General features: G+C 39.2%; 1 protein-coding gene and 1 pseudogene across 7 annotated transcripts in view; one reads left to right on the top strand and one right to left on the bottom strand.

The window, feature by feature from the left end:
- The window catches only part of DOCK3 (dedicator of cytokinesis 3), an 899254-nt gene that overhangs the window by 797741 nt on the left and 82123 nt on the right, over positions 1-19390 (bottom strand). For 6 of the 7 annotated variants that reach the window (XM_053600715.1, XM_053600720.1, XM_053600716.1 and 3 more), the window contains exon 2: positions 26-109. The exons of the other annotated variant lie outside the window; for it this stretch is intronic. In XM_053600715.1, coding sequence (XP_053456690.1) covers positions 26-109 — 84 coding nt within the window. The remainder of the gene's footprint in view (positions 1-25; positions 110-19390) is intronic. 7 annotated transcript variants of the gene reach the window in all.
- LOC128592664 (pumilio homolog 3-like) lies at positions 15264-17197 on the top strand (annotated as a pseudogene).

The following is a 19390-nucleotide window of genomic DNA, read 5'->3' as shown; positions in this document are numbered from 1 at the left end:
ATGTGCTTTATAGGTTCATACTTACCCTCACATTTTTCAAGAATCTGGACTGTTTCTCCTATTTCTAAGACCAACCCTTGAGGGACAGATCCTCGAAAGCTACATATCACTAGAAAAGCAAAGACAAACACATCAATTAGCATCTTTAAATACTGAGACAGGGTTATAGTCATTGAATTAAGCGCAAAATTTTCTTAAATATATACTCTCCCTTCTTCGCTAATTTCTCTAATTGTGTAAGCCCCTTTCAAGTTAATCTATATTTTGAAAGGTAATATTAAGTAGTTCAGGGCAATAAAGTATACTATGGCAAAAGTACTATTGCTGAGTGGTTTGTGCACCTATAAAAACATTTCTAAAAAGAGTTTCTCTGTCTCTCTGCATGACTTATGCTCAAGTGTCCTTTTGGGGCAAGTTTGCATCAATTAAAAAAAAATTAATACAGGGTACTTCTTATCTGTCATAAATAAACAGATAATTTTTAAAAAGTCATCAAATAAATTATTATTATGCTGTGAGAAAAGAATCCTTACAATAAAAATGAAAGTAGAAATTAATAAAAAGAAAGCATATATGCATCCGAGAAAATCTATAGATAACAATCAAAATACTAAGTCTTTTCTAGGAAACTGATAAACAGATTCCAAAATTTATATAAAAATATAAATTTAAAAAGCTTTGTCAAATTTAAAGAACTGATACTACCACATAGCAACCCTTATCATGTAAAATTCGTTCTTCAAAAACACTAACACTGCCAGACAACTAACAAGAAGAATAATTAGGGGGTAAAAGTTAAAAGTTATCAATGTCGGGAATCAAAACATTTAAAACAGCATAAAATGGTTAAAAATATATTTAGACCAACTAATTCGAAACTTCAGATGAGACAGACAAATTTATAGAAAGATAAAACTTACAAAAGCTGGTGGAAAAGCATAACACATGAATAGTCAGTCCTACACCTACTATAGAAGAGTGAATTTGTAATTAAAATCTTCCCATAAATGAAATACTAGATCCTGATGACTTTACCAGTGAAATTTGCAAACAGCTGAAGAAACAAGAAACAATACCAATCATAAACTCTTCCAAGGAATAGAGAAAAGGGAATTCATTCCGAACTCAGTAAGATGGTAAATCCTGATAAGAATATTATAAGAAAAGAAAATTTCAGGCCAAGCTTTGTCACAAACATAGATAAAATCTTCTTTCAAAAAAATGAAAAACACACTCTGGGAGGCCAAGGCAGGTGGATTGTTTGAGCTAAGGAATTGAAGACCAGCCTGAACAAGAGCAAGACCCCATCTCTACTAAAAACAGAAAAACTAGCCAGGTCTTAGTGGTACATGCCTATAGTCCTAGCTATTTGGGAGGCAGAGGCAGGAGGATTGCTCAAACCCAAGAATTTGAAGTTGTTGTGAGCTATGATGCTACAGCACTCTACACAGGGCCACAGAGTAAGACTCTGTCTCAAAATAAATCAATAAAATATTTAAAAGTAAAAACACATCAAATCCAACTATATATAAAAAGAATGATGCATCATGACCAATTTGGGTTTATTCTAGGACTGCAAGAATGGTTTAATATTACAAAAATTGGTGAATGGGGGGGAATCATAGGATCATTTCTGTGAATGGAAAAAAAAAATCTGATAAAATTCAGTTTCTGCTCATGACCAAAAAATCTTTTCTTTTTTTTTTTTTTTGAGACAGAATCTCACTTAGTCACCCTTGGTAGAGTGCTGTGGCACTGTAGCTCATAGCAACCTCAAACTCTTGGGCTTAAGCAATCTTCTTGCCTTGGCCTACAGGTAGCTGAGACTACAGGTGCCTGCCACAACCCCCAGCTCTTTTTAGAGAGAGGGTCTCACTTTTGCTCAGTCTCCAACTTCTAAGCTCAAGCAATCTACCTGCCTCAGCCTCCTAGAGTGCTGGGATTATAGGCATGAGCCACTGCAACTGGCCTCCATAAAATCTTAACACACTAAGATTAGAAGGAAATTTCCTTAATCTGATAAAGGGTATCTACAATGCATCTATAGCAAACATCAAGCATATTAATGAAATGAAATTTTATCAATAAGTTTAGGAACAAGAGGAGGATATCCATTATTGCCATTTCTATTCAACATTGTACTGCAGGGACAGCCAGTGCAAATGAGGCAGAAAATAAAAATAAAAATATTATGATTGGAAACAAAGAAACAAAACTATTGTTATCCATAGGTCTGATTGTGTATGTAAAAAATCCGAAAGAATCTGGACATAAACTAGTATAACCAATACATAAATGTAACAAGGTCACTAGATATAAGGTTAATTTTTTTTAAGTCTATACACCAACAAATAATTAGAAAATGAATTTTAAATGTCTTAAAAACATACCATTTATAGCAATATCAAAAAATGCTGACATAAAGGTGGGGGAGGAGGCTATATGGCTGGCTGAAGCCACCTTTCAGTAGAGGCTCCCATCCAGCAGGAGAAATAATGGCCAGAAATAACCCAATAAAGCAGAAGATCGGGAGCTGAGCTGAGAGAGAGGATCAATAGGTTTGCAAAAGGAGTACAGGGGAAACACTTGAAGAAATTGGCCTGGGCGAATACTTTATGAGGGGGACCCTCCAGGCAACTGAAACAACACCAAAAATATATTACTGGGATCTGATCAAACTAAAAAGCTTCTGCACAACCAAGAATACAGTAAGTAAAGCAAGCAGACAGCCCTCAGAATGGGAGAGGATATTTGCAGGTTATGCTTCTGACAAGGGTTTGATAACCAGAATCCACAGAGAACTCAAACTTATTAATAAGAAAAGAACAAGTAATCCCCTTTCATTGTGAGCAAGGGACTTGAACAAAAGCTTCTCTGAAGAGATAGGTCCATGGCCCACAGACACACGAAATGTGTTTATCATCTTTAATCATCAGAGAAATGCAAATCAAAACCACTTTGAGACATCATCTAACTCCCATAGGAGTGGCTCACATAACAAAATCCCAAAACTACAGATGTTGGCGTGGATGTGGAGAAAAGGGAACACTTCTGCACTGCTGGTGGGAGTGCAAGCTAATACGTCCCTTTTGGAAAGAAGTATGAAGAATACTCAGGGATCTAAAAGGAGGCCTGCCATTTGATCCTGCAACTCCTCTACTAGGTATATATCCAAAAGACCAAAAATCACTTTATAACAAAGATATTTGCACCAGATTCATTTTAGCTCAATTCATAATAGCCAAGTCATGGAAGAAGCCCAAGTGCCCATCGACCCATGAATGGATTAATAAATTGTAGTATATGTATACCATGGAATATTATGCAGCCTTAAAAAAAAAGATGGAGACTTTACCTCTTTTATGTTTACATGGATGGAGCTGGAACTTATCCTACTTAGTAAAGTATCTCAAGAATGGAAAAAAATCTATCCAATGTACTCAGTACTATTATGAAACCAATTTACAATCACTCTCACACTTTCATATGAAGAATAGATCACAACTATGGCCCAAGATGAAGGAGGAATGAGAAGGGGAGGGAGGAGGTCAGATCGAGGGAGGGTGAATGATGGGATCACACCTATGGTGCATAATGCAGGGGTACATGTCAGATCTATTAGTATAGAGTATAAATGTCTTAATACAATAATTAAGGGTAAACAAGATGAGGTATATATATGAACCAGTGTGATGCAAGCATTCCTAATTCTATATGAAATCAGCACATTGTACCCCATAAATGCATTAATGTGTACATGATGTATGTGTTTATGATTTAATAAAAAAATAAAAATAGGGCGGTGCCTGTGGCTCAAAGGAGTATGGCGCCAGCCCCATATACCAGAGGCGGCGGGTTCAAACCCAGCCCCAGCCAAAAATTGCAAAAAACAAAAACGATAAATAAATAAATAAAATAAAAAATGGCACATATTTAAAAATAAATCTAATAAGATATATGGAAAAACTCTACACACAAAATATATGACATTAGAAACACTAAAAGCTTAAAAATATATACATCATATTAATGGACTGGAAGACTCAATACTATAAAAATATAGATTCTGCCCAAATTTGATATGGAAATCCCACAAATGAGATACTGCCTCAATGTAGTTAGAATGGTTATCAAAAAGACATAAATAACAAATGCTGTCAGAGAGAATGAAAATTGGTATAGCTATTCAAGACACCGGTATGGAAGTTACCAAAAAATAAAATTAAAAATCAAGCAGCGCCTGTGGCTCAAAGGAGTAGGGCACCAGCCACATATACTGAAGGCGGCGGGTTCAAACCCAGCTCCAGCCAAAACTGCAAGAAAAAAAAAATCTAGAACTACTAGATGATCTAACAATCCCACTACTGTGTATGCTAGTATACCCAAAGGAAATTAAATCAGTATATCAAAGACATATCTGCATCCCCATGTTTATTACAGCACTATTCACAACAGCCAAGAAATGTAATCAACCTACACACAATGGAATACTATTCAGCCATTAAAAAGGAAAAAATCCTGTCATTTGTGACAAGATAGATAGATCTAGAGAAAACTGTTAAATGAAACCAAGCACAGAAGGACAAATACCATATTACCTCACCCATACGTGGAATTTTAAAAAGTTAATCTTATATAAGCAGAGAGTAGGACAGCAATTACCAAGAAGGGAGGATGGGAGAGGGAAGACAATAAGAGATTGGTCAATGGGTACAAAGTTACAGATAGGAGGAATAAGTTCTGGTATTTTAGTGCACAATAGGGTAGCTATAGTTTAAGTGTTATTTATTTCAAAATAACTACAAGGAATTTGAATGTTCTCACTACAAAAAAAAGACAAGTGCTTGATATGATGGAAAAGCTAATTACCCAGATTTGCACAATACTTACATGTATTGAAATATTACACTATATCTCATATTTTAAATTATGCACCAATTAAAAGCAAAACTTTCAAAATGCTTTTAATTAACATGGAAAGAGGAAAAAAGAAAAAAAGGTATACTTGCTAGAAAACTAGGGAACCTGAAATAAAATGTAAGCTTAAACAAAAGTAAGATCCCACCTCTATCAAAAATAGAAAAAATAAATTAGCAAGAGGTGGTGGTGCATGCCTGTAGTCCCAACTTGGGAGTCTGAGACAGGAGGAGCACTTCAGCCTAATGATACAGGACAGGTGGCACCCCAGCCAGCTCAGCCCTGGCGGTGTTGGTGCAGTAGCAGCCAGCAGAGGAGCCAGCAGGCTGGAGGGTAGGGAAGGGGGCTCCATAGAAGACTTCAGTAGCCAGAGAAGACAGACAACTGCTGGGGAGACCACCAGCACCTTAGATTTTTACTTCCAGCTTAACAGAGAATCCCTAGGCCTGGGAATGAAAGGGATTGGAGCCATTCATTTCCTACTGAGTTCCAGCTAAATGCAATTACAGAGGACCCATGCCTGCTAAAAGTAGCAATTGAGTTGTGGCTAAATGTAATGACAGAGGATCCCAGGAGACATATATACCCCTGAACAAAGAGCTCAGAGAGAGACAGAGAGAGAGAGAAAGAGAGCTTTACTCCCCCAACTTGGGTTTTCTCTCTCTGCCAGGAGCTTTGATGTTTTTGTATTCTTTTCTGTAAATAAATCAGGTTTTACCACTGATCTGTGGTCCATGGATTCATTCTTCAAATCACCAGAGACCAAGAACCTACCAAAGACAAAATTTCTGTATCACTAGGAGTTTGAGGAGGCAGTGAGCTATGCACTCTACCCAGGATGACAGAATGAGACACTGGTAGAAAGAGGAGAGCAGTGGAGAAGAGGGGAGGAAAGGGGAAGGGAGGGAAGGAGGAGGGGAGAGAGCAAAGGGAGAGAGAGGTGAGAGAGAGGTAGAAAGGTAAGACAGGGGGAGGGGGAGGAAGAAGTGGGAGGAGAGGGAAGGGGGGAGAACAGGGAAGGAGAGGAGGGAGAAGAGAGGGGAGGAAGGGGAAGAAAAGGAAGGGGGGGAGGAGAGAAGGGGAGAAAAGCAGGAGAGGGGGGAGGGAAAGGAGACAGGAGGGGAGGGGAGAGAGAAAAGAAAAGAAAGGAGTATAGGCTTTCTGCCTATAATCATGGATCTATTTTCAGGCCTACAATCTATTTGCATGCATATTAGAAAAAATAAAACTATAGTTAACAGGTTATTTGGTCTGTTCCCCACTGTCTGCCAGATACATTAAAATTGTTAAGTAGAAGGGGTGTCCAACCTTTTTCCTTTTTTTGTCACACATTGAAAGAATTAAGAATTATCTTGGGCCAGACATTAAATACACAGACACTGGCTCAGCACCAGCTCACATGCACTGGGGCTGGTGGGTTTGAACCTGGCCCAGGCCAGATAAACAACAATGACGACGACAACAACAACAAAAAAACTAGCCGGGCATTGTGGCAGGTACCTGTAGTCCCAGCAAGAGAATCACTTAAGCCCAAGAGCCTGAGGTTGCTATGAGCTGTGATATCATAGCACTCTACGGAGGATGACAAAGTGAGACTCTGTCTCTAAAAAAAAATAAAAAATAAACCCACAGACATTAACAAAAGCTAACAAATGGGTGGAAAAAAAGGTCCATGCATATTTTCATAATATCTGGTATCATAGATAAGCAAAACAGTCTTCAAATAATCAGACCACAGGCTAGTCATCCCCAGAGTAAAGTGTCAGCTTCAAAACAACTATGTCCTTTAACATTTCTCTTTTTTTTTTTTTTTTTTTTTTGAAACAGTCTCACTGTCACCCTGGGTAAAGTGCTACCGTGGCATCATAGCTCACAACAACCTCCACGATACCCAACAAATACAAAAATTAACTTGAAATGCATCAAATACCTAAACATAAGAGCTAAAACTATAAGACTCCTAGAAGAGGGTGGCGCCTGTGGCTCAGTGGGTAGGGCACCAGCCCCATATACCAAGGGTGACGGGCTCGAAACCAGCCCCAGCCAAACTGCGATAAAAAATAGCTGGGTGTTGTGGCGGGCACCTGTAGTCCCAGCTACTTGGGAGGCTAAGGCAAGAGAATTGCCTAAGCCCAGGAGTTGGAAGTTGCTATGAGCTGTGATGTCACAGCACTCTACCGAGGGCAATGAAGTGAGCCTCTGTCTCAAAAAAAAAGACTCCTAGAAGAAAACATGAGTATAAGGGAAAGTATTCCTAAAATTAGAGTTGTCAATGGTTTCTGAGATATGACATCAAAAGCAAAAATAAACATAGATAAATTGGAAGCCTTCATCAAAATAAAGGCTCTTGTGGATTAAGGGACATTTTATTAAGAGAGGGAAAAGCCCACATGATGGTAGAAAATATCAACAAATCACATCTCTTATAAGATTTTAAGATTCTATATATGTAATATATACAGAATATATAACTAAACAAAATAAAAATTATTAAGACCAATTCAAAAGTAGGCAAATGATTTTAATAGATATTTCACCAGGAAGATACACAAATGAACAATAACCACATGAAAAGATGCTCAACATCACTGATCATTAGGGAAATGCAAATCAAAACCAAAAGATGCCACTTCACATCCACTATGATAGCTATTATTTTCTTTAATTAAAAAAAAAAGAAAAGAAAATTGTAAGTGTTGGCAAGTATGTGAAGAAACTAGAACCCTCATGTACTGTTGTTGAGAATGTGAAATGGTACAGCTGCTTCCATAGACGTTTTCCATAACCAGCTTCACAGTTCCTCAAAAAATTAAACATAAAATTACCATATGCTCTAGAAATTCTACTCCTAAGTATATAGCAAGAAAAACAGAAAACAGGAGACTCAAACAGATACTTGTGCATCAATGTTCACACAAGCATTATTCACAATAGCCAAAATGTGGAAGTAATCTAAATGTACATCAACAGATTAGGAGGATAAACAAAACATGAGATAGATAAATGAATACATGTTAACAGCACATGGTCATTAAATTCTAAATATGCTATAAACATAAAAGAATTCTGAAAACATTATACTAGGTGAAATAAGCCAAATACAAAGAGACAAATATTATATAATTCCATGTATATGAGGTAGGACAGAACAAAGAAATGTCATCTCATGGATACAGAGATTTTGTTTAGGATATTTAAAAAGTTATGGAAATAGGGCGGCGCTTGTGGCTCAGTGAGTAGGGCGCCGGCCCCATATACCGAGGGTGGCGGGTTCAAACCCAGCCCCGGCCAAACTGCAACAAAAAAAATAGCCAGGCGTTGTGGCAGGCACCTGTAGTCCCAGCTACTCGGGAGGCTGAGGCAAGAGAATCATGTAAGCCCAAGAGTTAGAGGTTGCTGTGAGCCGTGTGACGCCAAGGCACTCTACCGAGGGCGGTACAGTGAGACTCCGTCTCTACAAAAAAAAAAAGTTATGGAAATAGTGGTGATGGTTACACATTGTGAATACACTTAACACCACTGAATTGTACACTTAAAAATAGTTTAATGGCTCAGTGCCTGTAGCTCAGCAGCTAGACTGCCGGCCACATACACTGGAGCTGGCGGGTTCAAATCCAGCCTGCCAAACAACAATGACAACTACAACCAAAAAATAGCTGGGCATTGTGGTAGGTGCCTGTAGCCCCAGCTACTTGGGAGGCTGAGGCAAGAGAATTGCTTAAGCCCAAGAGTTGGAGGTTGCTGTGAGCTATGATGCCATGCACTCTACCCAGGGTGACACAGTGAGACTCTGTCTCAAAAAAATAAAAATAAAATTAAGTTTAAATGGTAATTTTATGCCACATATATTTTGCCATAATTTCTAAAAAGCTATTCCAGTAAAACATAAATCCTTGATACTATCCCAGGCACAGTAACTCACACCTGTAATCCTAGCACTCACCGAAGTGAGTGGACTGCCTGAGCGCACAGGTTTGAGACCAGCCTGAGCCAAAGTGAGATCTCGTCTCTAAAAATAGCAGTCCCAGCTACTTGGAAGGCTAAGGCAAGAGAATCACTTGAGCTCAAGAGTTCAAGGTTGTGAGCTATGCTGCCAGGGCACTCTACTAAGGGCAACAAAGTGAGACTCTCTAAAAAAAAAAAAAAAAAGAAAGAAAAATTTGACAAACCTTGATACTGCCCATGAAATTTTAAGATTAATCAAATTTCTAACCTGAATAAATCAATGATTTCTAACTCAAACAACTTTAAAAAAATGCAACAATTAGAAACATACAAATTTTACTTTTTATTATTATTAAATCATAGCTGTATACATTAATGTGATCATGGGGTACCATACACTGGTTTTATAGACCATTTGACACATTTTCATCACACTGGTTAAAATAGTCTTCCTGGCATTTTCTTAGTTATTGTGTTAAGACATTTACATTCTACATTTACTAAGTTTCACATATACCCTTGTAAGATGCACTGCAGGTATAATCCCAACAATCACCCTCCCTCCGCCCACCTCCCTCTTCCCTTCCCTCCCTTTCCCCCTTCCCCCTATTCTTAGGTTATAACTGGGTTATAGCTTTTATGTGAAAGCCCCAAATTAGTTTCATAGTAGGGCTGAGTACACTGGATACTTTTTTTTCCATTCTTGAGATACTTTACTAAGAAGAATATGTTCCAGCTCTATCCATGTAAACATGAAAGAGGTAAAGTCTCCATCTTTCTTTAACGCTGCATAATATTCCATGGTGTATACCACCATTTATTAATCCATTCGTGGATCAATGGGTACTTGGGCTTTTTCCATGACTTAGCAATTATGAATTGGGCTGCAATAAACATTCTGGTACAAATATCTTTGTTATAATGTGATTTTTGGTCTTCTGGGTATATACCTAGTAAAGGAATTATAGGATTGAATGGTCGATCTATTTTTAGATCTCTAAGTGTTCTCCAAACATCTTTCCAAAAGGAATGTATTAATTTGCATTCCCACCAGCACTGTAGAAGTGTTCCCTTTTCTCCACATCCACGTCAACATCTCTGGTCTTGGGATTTTGCACACAAATTTTAAAATAGAATAAAATATTTTAACATTTACTCCCAAAGTAAAGAATTGGCACATAAAAGAACTGTATGTTGTTACTGTCCCTTGGGTGGTCAACTTACCACCTATATACAAAGGTTCTACTGTACATACAATAATGATATACCACTATAACACCTTTACATGGCTCAAGTTAAAATGACTGGTCATATCGAATGTGAGTAAGAATGCAGAAGAAATGGATTTCTCATACTCTCACAGTAGGAATGTAAATATAGTACTATCACTTTGGAAAAATGTTTGGCATTTTCTAAAAAAAGTAAGTATATACTTAATTACAGAATCCAACCTTTTCACTCTTAGGCATTTTCTCAAAAGAAATGGAAAAAATATGACCATACCAAGATGTATGGGTGTTCAGAATACAAAAACAATTGGTAACAATCCACATATCCATTAATGATAAATAAGTAAATTTATTCATTCTATGTAGGTCCATACAATGGAATACCATTTAGTACATAAAGTAAGGAATGAATTACTGATACATGCAAAATAAATCTCAAGGTAATTAAAGTAAGTGAAAAGCAGTCACAAGAAAAGTATATATGGGCGGCATTGTGCCTCAAGAAGTAGGGCGCCGGCCCCATATACCAGAGGTGGCGGGTTCAAACCCGGCCCCGGCCAAAAACTGCAAAAAAAAAAAGAAGAAGAAAGAAAAGTACATACATTATGACCAATTTATATAAAATTTTAGAAAATTCAAACTAACAGTGACAGTGAGCAAATCAGGAGTTTGGAAAGAAGCTACAAGACAAGAGAAGAAAGAAGAGATGGAAAATCTGGATTAAAAAGGAACATTAAAAAACCTTTGAGGGTGAATACAGTGATCAATTCATAGACAAATATATGTGAAAATTTATCAAATAGTATACTTTAGGTATAGATTATATATTGATTACAATTAAATAAAGTAACTTTTTAAAAACATGTCAAAGTAAATTGACATGGCTCACTTTTGTATACAATAGAGTTGCCAGTCTTACAGAAAAGCAAACAGGTAACAAATTGTTCAATTAGCCTGCCACAAGGCACAAAACTAGTAAGAAGTAAAACCAGAATTGAAATCCAACACTGTGTAGTAACAAAGCCACTTCACTTTATACTTCTCTTAAAGAAAGAGAAGCATAAGGGGCAGTGCCTGTGGCTCAGAGGAGTGGGGTACCGGCCTCATATACTGGGCGTGGCGGGTTCAAGTCTGGCCCTGGAACCATTCAACAAATACAAGATCTGATAAGTCTGTGAACTGGCCACCATCAGCTTACATTAGCAGCAGTGTACAAACAAATCAGTAAGGTTTCATAACCTTGGTAAATCAATGTCTCACAGTTAATGTTCATGTTGACATGTGGTGGTATCTTGCTGAGCAGCATTCAGTATTACGTTGCCTATTTTTGTGTCATCATGAGAATGTTAGAGCTTGCATTAGAGCAACAAACAAACGTTGGTAAATTTCTTGTTAAACTTGGAAAGAGTGGGAGTAAAATCAGGGACATGTTGGTCCAAGTTTATGTGGATAATGTCATGAAGAAAACAGCAGTATACAAATGGATTAAACGTTTTTCTAAGGGGATAGAAAGTGCCACTAATGAAGAGAGGTCGGGTGTCCAGTAACAAACAAAACTGATGAAAACACTGCAGAAATTCTCCAAATTATGCATCAAAATCATTGGCAAATTGTGAGAAGCATAGCCAATGAAGTAAATATTAATAGAGAAATAGGAAAATCTTTTTTGTGTGCAATTAAAATGGCTTTATTCCACCTGGGTATAGGTGAGGTGAAATCTTCAACCGGGAAGAAATCTACACATGGGTAATGGCAGATGGAGGTTTTAAAGGTCTAGGAGACAAGGATTGGTCCATCCACCACTTCCTGGGATAGACATATACTCAATTCTTCCTGAGCAGGTTAGTTCTACCTGGGCAGGTCAACCTTACCTGGACGGGGCAGGTCTATTTGGGTGGGTACACCTGATTCTATCCTTCCAGCCTTTTTAGTTTATTGTAAGGACGTGAGATGATGGCCATGGTATCTCTTTAACTACTTTATGTAGAGGGAGGACTTGCATGGACTGCCTGTAAAGAGAATGGGAGGTGGAGGGGAATGGTGTAGGGATTGGTGTCTATAGGAACTCTGGCTTTTTCAGTCTGAGCTGGTTGGTATCCAGTAAGGTGAGGATATGAGGAGTTGTTTTTGGGTCACTGGTTAATAAATTGAGACATGAGGCAGAGGGTTAGTGGTTTGAAACTGAGAATGAGAAAAAATCATAATTAGTGACCTTATCAGACAATAACCAAAGAGAAAGATGGACAGTGAGAGGCAGGAACCAGTTGGAGTTGCCAGAGCTGCCAGCAACCCTAAAAGAACATCTAATACCCATTACCAAGATCTCTGCCCATTTTTAGAGAATTTTTAGAAGGTGGCAGTGTGGATGAGGTTGCTCCCATGTTTGTTAGAAAAAAGAAAAGATTGGCTTACCTTCTATAAACAAAAATATCTAGAGTTCAGTTTTCCAGGACAGCATCCAGGAGGCATTTTGATTTTTCGGGGGTCATCAGCTAGGCTCAGAAAGGAATTTCAGCCATGTTCTGAGAATGTCTGCACCGGATTTTCAAAAAGACCCAGGCAGCCAGACCTCTGTGGGCTGGACACAGTTTGGGAGTGTGTGTGGGGGGGGGTTTGAACTTGGGGCACTGCTTTGCCCAGAAGCCTAGTTTGCTGCACTTAAAGCACGATCCTGAGGAAGAATTTGTTTTTTTTCGGAAGGTCCCACAGAGTTTTAAGAAGTAGCCAGCTTTTGTTTAATGGCAGAAGCCAATACTGGCACTCTGAGAGGCACTGCCACACCTTGAAGGCCAGATCAATGAGATCTCGATGGGAGGTCTGAGGGCTCTGGGGGAAATCTCACCTTTTTTTCCTACCATATGTGGCAGAGGGTGGGGTGGGAGGTGGTAGAGAGGGGAGAAATAAGGTATTGTTTAAGAGAAGGATATGGACATGTAGGTTGGAGGGCAATGAGAATGGATGGCTGATGGGAGGTTATAGACAGAAGAGAGGTATCCCACACAGAGAAACTTCCCAGGTGTTCTGATCAAAAAAATGGAGGGATTATAGGAAGAGAATTAGAGAGGAGCAGTAGGGGCTGTGGAAGGGTAGCAGGAGAAACCAGCTCTAGGAAAATCTGAGAAGGGTTCACAGGATGAAAATAGGGAAGGAATGTTTTGGAGTATGAGAAATGCCTAGATACAAGGGATCTCCAACCATTTGCCTAATCTTTGACAGTAATTATTGAGACCAGTGAGAATTCAGACACTGAAGGTTCCATGTTGAGGCCATGGCAAGTGACTGTCAACCCTGAATGTAGGCCAAGCAGTATTACAGAAAAAGAAAGAAACGTTTTTGGCTTGAGGTCAAGATAGAGCTTGAGAGGCTTAAGGTGACTTAGAAGATAGCTTAGAGGTGAAGAAGGGGGAATCTGTGACTGAGTAGTACCCGTATCAGAAACTGGAGGTAGAAAATAAACAAGAATAAAGCTGATAGAGAACTTTCGAGGGAGAAAATGAGGAACAAAATCAAGACTACAGCCAGAGAGGATCCAGCCTCTGCATGCAGCTGTCCCCTGAAAATTGATCCAGACCTCTGGGAGGGCACTGGACAGGTGAGCCTTGCTCATGGGACTACCGAAAATGGTCCAGCCAACAGTAGAACAATGGTCTGATAAGCCTGGCTCATTGAGGCTCGTGTTGGAAGATTACCTGGACCCTTTGTGTATTACTTTGGTCAAAAGAGAGCCTGGCCTCTGCACATGACCTTAACCAGCTGGAAGGCTCTTGGCCCCCAGTAGGGCACTAGAGGGGTGAGGCTGGGGAACCAGCTGGAGCCCAGGCCTACAGGAGGGCATCCTCAAACATAAGGCACTGGGCAGGTGGGTGAGCCTTGCTCTCTAGGGTGGCAGGGGCTGGGATCAGGGAGGTATAGGCCTCTACATATGAAACCAGCTAGAGTCCAGGAGTACAAGAGGGTGTCCCCAAACACAAGGTACTGGGTAGGTAGGTGAGCCTGGCTTGCTGGGGTGGCCAAGGCTGAGATCAAGGAGGCAATAGGCTTCCACGTATGAAACTAGCTGGAAAATAAATGAAGAAGAGATCCAGAGAAAGAGGGAGAGGGAACAAGTTTAAAAAAAAATGAGAAGAGTGTTTCTAGACTAAAGTTCATCTCATCAATAAATGGATGAATTTCAGGCAGGGGTTGGAGTGGGCAGGGGTTAGAGGCGTTGCCTCATTTCCCTTCGTCTCCTAGGAGCAGGAGGCTGTCTGGTTGGGTCCAACAGGGTGTTTCATCCCCTCCACGAGGTTTCTCCCAATCCCAGGTTTGGCACCAAATGAAAAGTTACAGAGCCAAAGATGAAAGGTTATTCTGAGGTACAAGATGAAAGAAAAATGGAGTCCCAGTTTGTGCCATCAAAATGGCTTTTATTGGCTCGCAGCTGCAGCTCAGTGACTAGAGTGCCAGCCACATACACCAGAGCTGGCAGGTTTGGATCCAGCCCAGGCCTGCCAAACAACAATGACAACTACAAACAAAAAATAGCCAGGCATTGCGGTGGGTGCCTGTAGTCCCAGCTACTTGGGAGGCTGAGGCAAGAGAATCACTTAAGCCCAAGAATTTGAGGTTGCTATGAGCTGTGATGCCACAGCACTCTACCAAGGCAACATGGTGAGACTCTGTCTCAAAAATAAATAAACAAACAAACAGAAATAAAATGGCTTTTATTCCACCTGGGTACAGGTAGATGAGATCTCCAACCGGGAAGAAATCCACCAAAAGAGGAAAATCTTAACTGAAAATCTTGGCCAATAACTCACAGCTCTTGCATAGCAACAATACACCAACTCACCTGGCACTGTCTGTGAGGGAGTCTTTGGCTATCAAACAAATAACTGTATTGGAACACCCTCCCTACTCATCTAATCTGGGTCCCAATGGCTTTTTTTCTTTACCAGAGGCAAAGGAAATCTTGAAAAGACATTTTGATTACATTCAAAACATCAAGAGTAATATAATGACAGCATTGATGGCCATTACAAAAAAAGAATTGCTTTGAATGGTAGACTAGGTGCTAGCATTGGTACACAACTTCCCAAGGGGCACTTTGAAAGTGACCATAGTGAAGCAGAAGTGGCGGTCAGGGTTCTGCCACTGGAGCTGGCTTCGGCCCCATGTGTGTGAGTTGCCACAATGAAAGTCAAAGGGAAAAAAAATTCACAGGAAAGAGTACAAAGACATCACAATAAAAAAAACAAATTTCATAAAAACAATGATTTTGGTTTTTCAAGGACATTCCCAAGAAAAGGTTCTAAGGAATGTGGATCTAAAATTACATCTAAGTACTTTGAGAAAAGTACCACAAAACCTGGGGAAAAGGGTATGAAGCAGTTCAAGAATAAGCAACAAGGAGACAAAGCACCAAAGAACAAATTCCAGCCGGCAAATAAATTCAGCAAGAAGAGAAAATTCCAGCCAGATGGTAAAAGTGATGAATTAGCAATCAAGAAACCCAAATGGGATGACTTCAAAAAGAAGAAGAAAGAACTGAAACAGAATAGGCAACTCAGCGATAAGACCAACTATGACAGTGTTGTTCGAGCAAAGCAGATTTGGGAGATTTTAAGAAGAAAAGACTGTGACAAAGAGAAAAGAGTAAACTTAATGAATGACTTGCAGAAGCTGATCCAAGGGAAAATTAAAACTATTGCATTTCCACATGATTCAACTTGTGTGATCCAGTGTTATATTCAGTATGGTAATGAAGAACAAAGAAAACAGGCCTTCGAAGAACTGCAAGATGATTTGGTTAAATTAAGTAAAGCCAAATATTCCACAAATGTTGTTAAGAAATTTCTCATGTATGGAAGTAAACCACAGATTGCAGACATAATCCGAAGCTTTAAAGGCCATGTGAGGAAGCTGCTGTGGCATGCGGAAGCCTCAGCCATCGTGGAGTACGCATACAATGATAAAGCCATTTTGGAGCAGAGGATCATGCTGATGGAAGAGCTCTATGGGAACAGATTCCAGCAGTACAAGACAGCAGATCACCCAACTCTGGAAAAAGTATTAGAGATGCAGCCAGAAAAATTAGAGCTTATTATGGATGAAATGAAACATATTCTAACTCCAATGGCCCAAAAGAAAGCTGTGATTAAGCACTCATTGGTGCATAAAGTATTCTTGGATTTTTTTTTACCTATGCACCCCCCCAAACTCAGATCAGAAATGATTGAAGCCAACCATGAAGCAGTGGTATACTAGAGTGGCCATGCACTGCCTGTGGCACGGCACACCCAAGGACAGGAAAGTGATTATGAAAACAATGAAGACTTATGTTGAAAAAGTGGCTAATGGCCAATACTCCCATTTGGTTTTACTGGTGGCATTTGATTGCACTGATGACACCAAGCTTGTGAAGCAGATTATCATATCAGAAATTATCAGTTCCTTGCCTAACATAGTAAATGATAAATATGGAAGAAAGGTCCTATTGTATTTGCTAAGCCCCAGAGATCCTGCACATACAGTGCGAGAAATCATTTAAGTTCTACAAAAGGGAGATGGAAATGCACACAGTAAGAAAGACACAGAGATCTGACAACGGGAACTCTTGGAATCCATTTCTCCAGCTTTGCTAAACTACCTGCAAGGGCATGCCCAGGAGATGGTTCTAGACAAGTCTGCATGTGTGTTGGTGTCCAGCACTCTGGAATCTGCTACTGGAGACGTTCAGCCTGCCATGAATGCCATCGCCAGCTTGGCAGCAACAGAACTGCATCCTGGTAGCAAGGATGGAGAGCTTCACATTGCAGAGCATCCTGCAGGACATCTAGTTCTGAAGTGGCTCATAGAGCAAGATGAGAAGATGAAAGAGAGTGGGAGAGAAGGTTGTTTTGCAAAAACACTTGTACAGCATGTTGGTATGAAGAACCTAAAGTCCTGGGCCAGTGTAAATCAAGGTGCCATTATTCTCTCCAGCCTTCTTCAGAGTTCTGACCCAGAAATTGCAAACAAAGTCAAAGCTGGGCTAAAAAGCCTGGTTCCCACTCTGGAAAAAAACAAAAACACCAGCAAAGAAATAGAAACTCTACTTGAAAAACTGAGAGCATAGATAGAAAAGAGTTAAATGTAGTAGGACGGAGTGATTTTTCCTGTTCTCTGCCTTCCCAGCACGGAAGAGAATGGTAAGGATTCAGGAACAGCAGAGAAGGGCTGGGTTCACCTCACTGGTAATTTCGGGGCTCTGTATATGTGTTTCTTCTTTTATAACTATATATTTAGAAAATTGTTTAAAAAAAAAAAAAAGAAAAAGAAAGTGACTATAGTGATATTTGGCAATGAGGTATATAGCACATTTCTAGGATAAGTTTGTGAACTTAATTGTCAGACTTCTTATTTATTATATACCAATCACCATTCTGGGCTCTGAAAATATAGTAGTGAACAAAAGATATAAATATCCTTATACTTGTGGAGGTTAAACATTCTGGAAGTAGACAAGTCAGAAACAAAGGTAAAATGTTATGTCAGATAGACAATTAAATGCTACAAGAAAAAGTAAAATAATGTGCTACAAAACAAGTGGTTTGATTTTTTTAAAGTAGAAATGTCTAAAGGTAGATACTTTAAACAAAGCAAAAGACATGGTTACTAATGTAAAAAGAACATGTGAGAACAGAGAGGCAACTGAATGGGTTGATGCTAAAAAATAAAATAAAATAAAAAGTTAAGGAAGAAAAAGATACACTGATAGACTGATTTCAACATAACCAAAAAAAAAAAAAAACACCAACACCAAGCTGAATTTACTGCAATTCTTGTGTATGTATTTGTGCTGAAAAGAACAGTTATGTCATTCCCCGTTAGTAAGAGAGTAAGATTAACAAAAAACCCTACAAGAGATGTATCCTGGGACACAACATGGCTGACTGAAGCCAGCTTTCCACAGAGGCTCCCGTCCAGAAGGAGAGTTAAAGGACAGAAATTCAGCAAGTAACCTGGTGGATTTGAGCTGCACCAAGACAGAAGGTTGAAGAACGCACATCAACCCTGCTGAGGCGAGCTAAGAACAAAAGGATACAAACAAAAGGTACAAAATCCATCACCAAGCAGACGGGAGTCCCCTCCCCCATGAGACCGGCTCGGAGTGCCCCACAAACAAATGAGCAGAGTTCAAACCCAACTTCGACACTGGCGAAAGGATTAAAAATGTCTACTGGACTTGCGAAAAATTCAATACCCAAAATTTTACCGGACTTAACCAATATTCTCAATTAATGTGAACAGCTTAAACTGTCCTCTAGCTGACTGGATACAAAAAATCAGGCAAGATATTTGTTGCATACAAGAGTCACGTCTTACCTTAAAAGACAAATATAGAGTCAGGGTGAAAGGTTGGTCATCTATATTTCAGGCAAAAGGTGATGAGCAAAAAGCAGGTGCTGCAATTCGATTTGCAGATACAATAGGCTTTAAACCAACAAAAGTAAGGAAGGATAAGAATGGTCACTTCATATTTGTTAAGGGTAATACTCAATATGATGAGATTTCAATTATTAATATCTATGCACCCAACCAGAATGCACCTCCATTTATAAGAGAAACTCTAACAGACATGAGCAATTTGATTACCTCCAGCTCCATAACAGTCGGAGATTTCAACACTCCTTTGGCAGTATTGGATCAATCCTCCAATAAGAAGCTGAGCAAAGAAATTATAGATTTAAACCTAACCATCCAACATTTGGATTTAGCAGACATCTACAGAATATTTCGTCCCAACAAAACTGAATACACATACTTCTCATCAGCCCACAGAACATACTCCAAAATCGATCACATCTTAGGTCACAAGTCTAACTTCAGTAAATTTAAAGGAATAGAAATATTTCCTTGCATCTTCTCGGACCACCATGGAATAAAAGTCAAAGTCAGTAACAACAGGAATCTGCATACTCATACAAAAACATGGAAGTTAAATAACCTTTTGCTGAATGATAGCTAGGTCAGAGATGAGATTAAGAAGGAAACTGACAAATTTTTGGAACAAAACGACAATGAAGACACGAATTATCAGAACCTCTGGGATACCACAAAGGCAGTCCAAAGAGGGAAATTTATAGCACTGCAAGCCTTCCTCAAGAGAATGGAAAGAGAGGAAGTTAACAATTTAATGGGGACATCTCAAGCAACTGGAAAAGGAAGAACATTCCAACCCCAAACCCAGTAGAAGAAAAGAAATAACCAAAATTAGAGCAGAATTAAATGAAATTGAAAACAAAACAATTATACAACAGATCAATAAATCAAAAAGT

The sequence above is a fragment of the Nycticebus coucang genome, chromosome 8 (assembly GCF_027406575.1).
Source record: "Nycticebus coucang isolate mNycCou1 chromosome 8, mNycCou1.pri, whole genome shotgun sequence".
Taxonomy (NCBI): domain Eukaryota; kingdom Metazoa; phylum Chordata; class Mammalia; order Primates; family Lorisidae; genus Nycticebus; species Nycticebus coucang.
The sequence above is the reverse complement of the archived record's forward strand: the minus strand, read 5'-3'. Positions and strand labels throughout refer to the sequence as shown.